The sequence below is a fragment of the Sprattus sprattus genome, assembly GCF_963457725.1.
Source record: "Sprattus sprattus genome assembly, chromosome: 5".
Lineage (NCBI taxonomy): Eukaryota > Metazoa > Chordata > Actinopteri > Clupeiformes > Clupeidae > Sprattus > Sprattus sprattus.
In genome coordinates, this window is record NC_137924.1 from 15760479 (window position 1) to 15770193 (window position 9715).

General features: G+C 45.2%; 1 protein-coding gene across 1 annotated transcript in view; it reads right to left on the reverse strand.

The window, feature by feature from the left end:
• gpr161b (G protein-coupled receptor 161b) overlaps nucleotides 1–9480 on the reverse strand; it is a 9662-nt gene extending 182 nt beyond the window's left edge. Inside the window, exons 1-6 of the mRNA XM_080839553.1 lie at nucleotides 9361–9480; nucleotides 5855–6272; nucleotides 4359–5104; nucleotides 3208–3315; nucleotides 1906–2034; nucleotides 1–1021 (exon numbers count right to left, since the gene is read on the reverse strand). The exon at nucleotides 1–1021 is cut by the window's left edge and continues 182 nt beyond it. Coding sequence (XP_080695679.1) covers nucleotides 732–1021; nucleotides 1906–2034; nucleotides 3208–3315; nucleotides 4359–5104; nucleotides 5855–6222 — 1641 coding nt within the window. The 5' untranslated portion in view covers nucleotides 6223–6272; nucleotides 9361–9480 and the 3' untranslated portion in view covers nucleotides 1–731. The remainder of the gene's footprint in view (nucleotides 1022–1905; nucleotides 2035–3207; nucleotides 3316–4358; nucleotides 5105–5854; nucleotides 6273–9360) is intronic.
• Between the last annotated feature and the right edge of the window lie 235 nt (nucleotides 9481–9715).

Here is a 9715-nt window from a genome sequence, read left to right on the forward strand (position 1 = left end):
GTCAAACTGTGATACACGCGCTTACCGCACAAGGTAAACAGACAATATGATAAACACAGAAGAATTCGAACCGGTTGCCACATCCTCTTCAGTGGAAGGGCTTCAGCGGCGCCATCAGTTGCTCGTCGTTTGTCGTTTGGGTGCGATTGTTCCTAGCGTGCCGTGCGAGGACTTGTTCAAACACGCAACGATGGCGGAGAAGGGGCGGAATGGCAAACAGCTGGTCCCACGTTCCTGTACCATAACATTCAGAGTTCATGTGGTCGTGGACGGGTGATTCAGAGCCTTGGCCTGGCAAGATATTCCAACACTCTGAGAGAGTTTAGCTTTGAGGTAGCATTCTTTTTTTGGGGGAGTGTAAATACTTGCGCTTACTACCTACACACAACAGATTATACTCGCAGTAATATCGTAAATGAATGTGTACAACGTCCACAAGAACAAACACACACACACATACACACACAAAACATTCCTTATAGTGGAAACTTAAGATACAGTGGTTAAGGCTTCCTATGTTACTGATAGGAGAAATGTAAGACTGATTTACATAGTAAGTAAGGCTGCCAGTCTTCAGTACCAGTGATACATGATGCTCTGATTGTGTCCCTTCATGACCTCTGTTGGCTCTCTGGAATTGAAACCACAGGAACATGGCAGAATCAGGAGAATAACGTCACTCTTTTCTTCTCTTGATCTCTTTTAAAGTCACCAGGGGAAAAAAATAAAGCTCAGTCGCCGTCTTCCTCGTCCTCGTTCTCTCGCTGGTCGTCTTTCACTATTCCTTCATCGATGCTCTCCATCCTCAATCTCTGTCCGTCCAGGTAGCGGGGCCCCCGCTGGACATTGCGGCTCGTGAACAACACCCCCGGCAGTGGAGGCAGGGAGGGCGTCCCTTCCCCGAAAATCTGCAGCCTGGCGTCGCACTCGATGGCCTTGGCCAGGCAGGAAGCGAAGGTGTCCAGGGAGTTGTGGAGCTCAGCTTTGACCAGCACAGCGGCAGTAGGGGGGGAGGAGTCTGCTGAGGGGAAAGGGAACATGGTGTTGGCGAGGCTCGGACATAATGTGGAATACCTTAACACAGCGAAACTGACACACAGTGGCAAAAAGCAAACAAAAACACTGATTCATGAATGTCACATGGTGTGAATTGCATTATGTTTGGTTCTTAAGTTCTTAAATTCTTGAGGTTCCTCCAGACTAGGCCAAAGCTCTACACAACAAACACTAACTGGCTGAACAACCCTTCACACAACGAATGGCTGTTTACATGTTCTGGTGTTTGCTGGTATTTGTTGGAGTAGTGCAAATAAGCCTATAAAGGCAAAGTCCACCCCAATGAGAAACTAAATTCTAAACCCAAGGCCAACTGTCAACGATGACTATTATTTGTTTGGCAAAACGTACTTAGCAGAATGTCTGTGACCAGACAAAACTGTCCATCATTCCCTTATATATATAAAACGGAAAATAAGTTTAATGTAAAATAAGTTTAATGTAGAATAAGAAATACTCAGCTTTGTGGTGCATACAAAAACATCTAACTCTGGATTCTAGTGGTATCAGGATGACTTTGCAAAGACAAAGGCAAAGATTTGTTTGGGTGCACCGTCCCTTTAACACCTGTTTTTCCACTAGGTCAAACACATGCTTGGTTCAAACAGGTGGTAGAGATATGCAGACAACACACTTCACCAATGTGGGTAAAATGACTAAATGTCTGCACGTCTTAAACCGGGGGGAAAAAAAACACACTTTCTATTGATCCTCCTTGCTCATTGTCCGCCACCTAAGTGCGATGTCTAGACAAGCCAACAAAGTTGTTTTGTTTTGTCTTTTTTCTTTCCGCTGCTGATTTCATCTCTAGACCTGCCCCCCCTGTGAGTTCTCTGACTGATCTGATACCTTTGGAATGCTGGTCCACTTGGTCCTCGAACGTGACTGAGCTCCGCCTGCGGTTGCCCATGGCGCTGTTGTGGTGGCTGGAGAAGGAGCAGTCAGTGGAGAAGTTATCCAGCAGCATGACGTCTGTACCTGAGGATCAGAACAAGTGGCATTGTGAGAGAGAGAGAGAGAGAGAGAGAGAGAGAGTGAAAAGAAAAAAGGATGAGAAAAGCATAATATAGAAGATGCAGACAGATGGACAGACAGTTAGATGAACAGACAGTCAGAAGTAAGGACAAATGGATGGACTAACAGAGAGAGAGAGAGAGAGAGAGAGAGAAGAAAGAAAGATACACCCAGACAGACAGATGGCCAAAATTATGGGCATTCAGAAACGCATGACTGTCTCTACGGACAGACTGGCAAAGTCAGTGTTCCTCAGCAAAAAACAGTGAGTCAGTCTTAGCGCATCACACCGCCCACGACCCCCCCTCCCCCCCGCCCCCCAACTCCATACCCCCCTACTGAGCAGCAGCACTACCACCTCCACAACTCCGTCTGGCCATTATGTAACAGCAGTAATGGGTGCGGCGCACAGCCAAATGACAGCCTAACTGTCTGGCTGAGATATGGACCAGAGTTTCTGTACCCCGTCCAAGACATGAAGACAAAGTCTCTAGATGCCTTCGCGTGTTGGCTGTACTGAAGCACAGGCATGTTTTGAAGTGTAGGGCCGTGTGTGCTCTTCCAGTGAGTTACTGTGGATGTAACGTCAAACAGGAAATGGATTGTTCGGAGGAGATGAGAGGAGACGTGACAGGTCTTTGTCTCACAGAACAGGAAATTAAAGAGGAAGTATATGTAATAGAAGTGTGTGTTTGTGTGCATGTGTGTGAAGGGTAGACTGTGTGCAAGGTGGATTGTGTGTGTGTGTGTGTGTGTGTGTGTGTGCACATACGCTGAATGAGGACATGAGGTGCTGTGTGTGTATGCTGAAACAACAGTTCTATCTACCATGGATTTGGGCTACATGTCACAAAAACATTGCTGGGCTATGAACATTCACTAAAGTGAGTGAGAGTGTTTAAAATGACAGCCTCTCTGTCATTTTACAATGCTTTTGACTGTGAGTGTATAAACATCTAAATGTGTTTGTTTTGATGGAAGTATGTCCTTGCATGCATATGCCTTGCATGTGTATACACACATTTAAACTATATGTGTGCGTGAATTAATTAACTGTGTGTGTTTTAGTGTGCATTTTGGTAGGGGAGGGGGGGGGGGGGGGGGGGTCAGTGTGTGTGGGTGTGTGTGTACACTCACCTGAGTCTTGTGTGAAGCTGAAGCCCGTGTCTCCAGTGCTGCTGCCAGGCCCTAGAGAATGGGCTCCTCCCACCAACATGGCCGTCAGGTGAGGGGACATCCCCAGATCTGAATAAATACACAAACATTACACACACATCTGCACGCACACCTTCACAACATTCCTGAGATAACCTTTCACATTTATCACCACAAAAGATAAACACACACACACACACACAGTTACCATCACTCCTTTTTACTGGTATTTTAAGGTATTTATATTTTATTCTCCCAATGAAATGTTTCAACCTCAAACTGGCTTTAATGTGCACTTTTTACATGCTCACTATACAATTCACTTCACATGCAGTGTTCACAAACAAAGGCCTGAAGTACCAGTACAGTTTCCTCAACTGTACTCGGTCCTCCTTCCCAACTACATACATACAAACACAATAAAGCTGTGTTGCACTGTAGTGTATATCTCCCGTTCTCAGCTGGATACAGACGAGAAATCTGATCAAGCATGGCGCCAGCGAAAATCAGCATCATGAGGCCAGTACCCGGGGAGAACACGCAGTGATAAGATGCAGCCAAAGCTTCTTGCCGTTTGGCAATTAGCTGTTGCTAAACGACTGTAAATCTGATGTGGCCTAAATATACCACATATTAGGACCAGGTCACGTGGTCTCAGATTAATGCTGAACATTCACTGGGTACTGTGCCTCACTTCTGAGGGCTTGTTGGGAACACCGTCGCTAAATACTGCTCTCCGTGTGAGGACAGTACACAGTTATGCACCAATATCTGAACAAAACCAGACATTTATTTAGTATCCACTGATAGATACTTTCAAAGTATTTGACTTATAGTCATTGAATCAGTACATTCCTATGATATCCATTATGTAATACTGGTATAAGGCTTCCATGGAGTAGATCTGCCTATAAGTTTGCCATTTCCTATGACCAACACAGACATGTCTAATATTTCAATTAATATCATGTTGTTCTGATGAAAATGTAGATTTGTTGAACTGTAAGTTGCTTTGGGTATAAGCAATAGCTTAATGAATGAAGTCAAAGGTAACTGTTGTAATTAGCCCAAAAGGCAGAACACCCACACCCAAACGAAAGCCTTGAAGATCCCAACCCTCGCTGGATGCTCACCCGTGATGCGGTTGGAGATGCTGAAGAGCCGCGACGTCCTGTGCCGCGTGACAAACGACTCGCGGTAGTACCGGTCTCCGAAGCACATGCCCAGGAGCTCTTTGCGTACCGTCTTGTTCCACAGTCCGTAGATGAGCGGGTGGCACACGGCACTGGCGAACGACAACCACGTGACGAGCGTCTGAACGCCCGGCGGCACGCTCCCTTTGCCCCGGAGCGCCTCTGTGCCGACCGCCACCACGTACGGCCCCCAGGTTAACAGAAAGGTGCCCACCACCACCAGGATGGTAACGAAGGCTTTGCACTGGCTCCCCGAGTACACCAGGCTGCGTCTGCTGCTGCTGGAGGAGGTGGAGGTGCTGGAGTTCTTACGGCTGCCCTTCTGCGCCCCCGTATGCCCGCCTCCTCCATTGTCCTCCTGGGCGGCGGAGGACACCACAACAGTGCCGCAGTGCACCTTTCGGGCTTTGAGGCGCGCCACTCGGAAGATGACACCGTAGCAGGTCAGCATGGCGGCCAGAGGGGGCAGGCAGCACCACACAACCCAGAACACGGCGTAGCTTGGCTCGTGGTGCCACGCCACGGTGCAGGCGCGCTTGGCGCTGCCGAACTCGAACGCCGACCAGCCGAACAGAGGAGGGAGGCAGCCAGCCAACGAGTGCAGCCAGATGTAAGCGATGGCCAAGACGGCGCGGTTTCCGGTGATCTTCATGGGGTAGACCATTGGGTATAGCACGGCGTAGTACCTAGGGGCCAATCACAGAGGAAAGAGAAAAAAAAAAGTTTGGGTTTTTGTTTTCAACGGTTAGTCAGAAAGTCTTGTGCTACCCATGAGTGTGGGGCACATGACCACAAAAACATGATGGTACAATAACGTCTTTCACCATAGTATGCAGGACAGTAAAAAAGAAGTGGCTGAAAAGAATGTATTCCCTCTGTTGCACCCGAGTGATGTGCGTGAAGGAAAAAAATAATAATGAATGAAAAGGCTAATTCATACTGAGCGTCATTTTTGTCATGTACATAGCAGATAAAATGATTTATAAAAAGGCAAAACTAGCCTGTCTAACGAATTGAAAGAAAGATAACTCTCCAAAAGATATTATGTTGGGATTAAAATTACAACACCAACACTACAGTAAAAAAGGCACTTAACACTTTGCCTCCAACCCACAAAGAACGTCTATAAGTAAGTATATGCCACTTATGACCTAGGTTTACATGTTTATATACTTGAGGTTGCCAAAATCATTTTACCTCTAGACATTGTAGAGGTGAACTTAATGAGATTCCTATTGGTCAGACGAAACCCATAGCAGATGAATGAGTTCATGCCAAAAAAACAATGGATGAATCCATGAGTCTGGGCTGCTTTTATAGGAACCCCAGATTGCGTGCAGTAGATCGTAGAGACAGCTAGCCCCCCTCCCCCATCCTCACTGACATTCCCCATCCTCTCTCACATGCGATTCTGTCTCCTTTCATCCGCTCCTCACCTGTCTATGGCGATGGCCCCTAGCGTGAGCATGCTGGCCGAGCTGATGAGGAGGTAGAGCAGGGCGGTGAAGTTACACCACACCACGCCGAACATCCAGTCCCGCCGCACCGAGCTGGCCGCCACGAACGGCAGCACCAGCACCGACAGCAGCAGGTTGGACAGCGTCAGGCTGAACACAAACTTGTTGCTGGGAGTCAGAAGGTAGGGCTTCTTGTACAGCGTTACCACAATCACCAGGTTGCCCAGGCAGATGAGGAGCGCGATGATCACTATGGAGACGGATTCCACGGCAACGGACCCGCCGTCCCCGCCTGTGACATTCCCGATACCCGGAGCTGCCAAGGTCCCATTCCAGCTTCTGTTCATTGTGTGTGGATGGCAGAGGAATACAGCAGGGGACACATGATAGAGGACTGCTGAAAAAGAGGAGAAACACAGAATTAAGGCTCTGCTACAATGCCCAGCATGAACCCAGATGTGCTGAAGAGACAGTGTGGGGCAGTGGCCTTAATGGCCAGTGATATGAACTGACTGATGTTATCTATCAAATTACAAGCTCTCCAGTGGGACGGTCATATTCATATAACGCCACCATGAATAACCATACAGTGCCTTGTGCTGTTTATGACTTTAAGATTGATGGTTGTGCCAGACAGAGTGTTAGGACGCCCTAAGGTTAATAGCTCCAATTCACTGCCATTCGCAAAGGAATGTCATGTTCTTGCCCTGGTAGTGGGGTGTCACTGACGTCAACAGAAGTTTTTGGGACAAGAATGAACTGAAACCTAATATCTTCTTGGCAGTCCTCCATGCCACAGTTTTACAAACATGAAGCCTACAAGTCAGTCATGATATTACTATTTATTTGTCTGAAAAGACTGTACACAACATTATGGCTCTAGGGTTGTGGCAGCTAATCAGACAAAATGATGTCTCGATTCAGTGTGTATCCTTAGCAAGTCACAAACACGTTGCATCAAAAACATAACACCGCAATTCTCCCCTGTACGCAAAACTTCACTTTCCTTTCATTAAGACTAGAAGCAACATGTCTGCTTAGCCTAAGGTGACCAGATTTCTGAGACAAAATCCGGGGACAATTTCAGTTCAGATACGTTAACACCTCCAAAACATGTAAAGTTTTTGTCTTTGTAAACGGAAAAACGGGGACACTGGCTGGGCCCTTTTTCATAAAGCAGTTTATCTTACCCTTGTTCTTGTAAATTGCAAGGGGAAGTGTCAAACAACGAGTATTTATCTTAAAACTAATCACAAAGTGGCTGAAATGAAGAGTAGTAAAGGTAACAACCTTTTGTCAGATAATTAGAACCAATTTTTTGTGATAAGAACCTCGTTGACTCAAGCTTCCTTGCAGTAGGCCTAACCTCTGTGCTTGGCTGATAAGTGACTGGTCTGCACATATGGGTGTCAGGTGTATGTTTTTCCAGCATAGAACATGTTAAGGCCATTGAGGAAACTAAATGCAGTGTATTCCTATATTCTGTGTAATCAGCTGGAACAATGAAAATACAGATTAGGCCCATACACTCCATGATCTTTGGAATTGTTTTTTTTTAGGTATTACTATACCAAAAGTGATTTAAGAAACAAACAAACAAAAAGATTCAAAATATAATTTCAGTAAAAAAAATCCAAGCAATGTCAAGGTGAAGGGGGGAGATATAAATAATCTAAATAATAACAAGTTCTGTGGCACACTTCCAGTTGACATCTTTGTTAATGCAGAATATGTGAAGTTAATGTGGGGAAAAACACATTTCATTAGTGTCTTTTAAGAGACCACCACAAGAACATACGTTTTTTGTTTTAGTTTTTAGGTAATGTAGTCCTACCCTTATTCTAGGCTACATGAAAATCTATGTAGCCTAAGCACATGACTCATATTTTAGCAAATTTGTTAACCTCCTGCTTAAAATTGAACTGATGAGACTGTTTTTGCTTCCTCATCTTGAACGCAACCCACTGCCATAACATCAGCAGTTTGACTAAACTTGACAAAGAAAAAAATATTCTTCCGATTTTGAGTATAATGTTATAGTGATAAAATAGACATCTGACAGCCTGGCCCAGGGCTATTTGAAAACGTATGTTGATACAATATAAAATGAAAACGTTCGTGTTCAACCAGGCTGTATCTAAAGCCTACAACAAAATTGATGGCAGGGAAGAGTGGTTGCGCGGCTTTTAAACCAACGTTCCCGGAGCCACCCAGACAGAGATAGCATACCTCATACGGTTTGTGATTAATGTAAGTCCGCACTCCTCAGCTTTCAAGTGGTTTCATTTAATGTCAAGTTGCCAACTACCTCTAGTAACCCAGATGAGTGAAACTGTAATATCATAGTACTGTAGCTAGTATCACTGCTAATGTTAAAAAGTTAACAAAGTTAGTTAGCAAGTCTACAGATGTGACTGACATCTGACCAACAGATAGCTGCTGCTTAACACACACATTGTTGCAAATTGTAGATCATAGGTTAAATAATATGATTATTGTAGATCATGGGTTAAATATGTAGATCATGAGTTAAATAATATATGACATAGATGATAAACAATGACACTAACCTATCCCAATGCTATCCTATCTTGTTGTACTCGTATTGTCAGAGCTAGCTGGCTGACAAAGATGGCAAAGATTCTACCGCGCTGCATATTCCACCAATCAAAATACTAAAAAGACGGTCATTCTAGATCTTTGAGCTCCGAGCGAGAGCTTGCTGCCCTGGCTGCTGGCTGGCTTGCTTGAGCCTGTGGTATGTAGGCTACGCAACTAAACGTTTTGGTCATTGTTTTCTTTTTTAATTTTTAATTTCTATCCCGGGTCTATCTGTGAAAACCGGGGACATTTCCGGGGACAGCTCCAGCCGGGGACAGGCCACCAAAAACGGGGACTGTCCCCGGAAACCGGGGACGTCTGGTCACCTTAGCTTAGCCCCACTTAGGTTTGCTTGATTTCCCACATTAAAGCCTGTAATCAACAGCACATGATAAACAGTCATAGAAGGAGGGACTTGAAACATTCACGGTAGGGTAATGTTACTCCAAAGAAATACAAATCAGCGGAAAACAGACAAATCAGACCCATAAATGTAACGGTTCGGCTTGTGTTAAAGCAAACTCTCGTAAACGATCATGTAACGGTGTTATAAATATAACTTGCAGTTAGTTGGCTAGCTAGTAAACTAGCTTGGAAGCTAGCGATTAAGGAAGGCATCATAACTTACTCTCTCTTACCATATAGTTTGTCAAAATCTAGTTTATGTTATAACATGAAAAACATAGGCCTACTAGGGGAAAATATATTCGAAAGAAAGCGGCTAACTTAATATGATACATTTATCAAACCAACAACCGCAGCATCCGAAACTTAACGGCAACTGTTACCCCGCTCACCCAGTTCAATCACAGTGCGTAAGCTTTGGGAAAACTTTCCCCTTTGTCCATGGCAGACTCTCCACCTCTCCAAGGGAAAAATCTCACCTCAATCCAGTGGGTATGGAACCTCGAACTCGACAACGAATGAAAAGTCATCTTGTTCTTTTAAGAAATTAATAATCCAATAATCGCCTTCTGGAGTAGGAGTCCGGTTGCAAACTGGTTCGCATGGTGCCTCCTCGGTGTACCGTCTACTTAAGATAATGGGGCCAGTCTCCGGTCGCAATGGCGACGGTCCACCCGTCTCCCGAAAAGTTACGCTCTTCCTTCTTCCTTTGCTGGCGAAACCCCCCATCCCGTCGAAGATGTGGGTGGTCTGACTGAGTGGTTGTCACCATTTTTGAACAGCCGCACTGTCGGTTCCGTCGTGTTCAATTCATAGAAAGTTCGATAGAAAAGT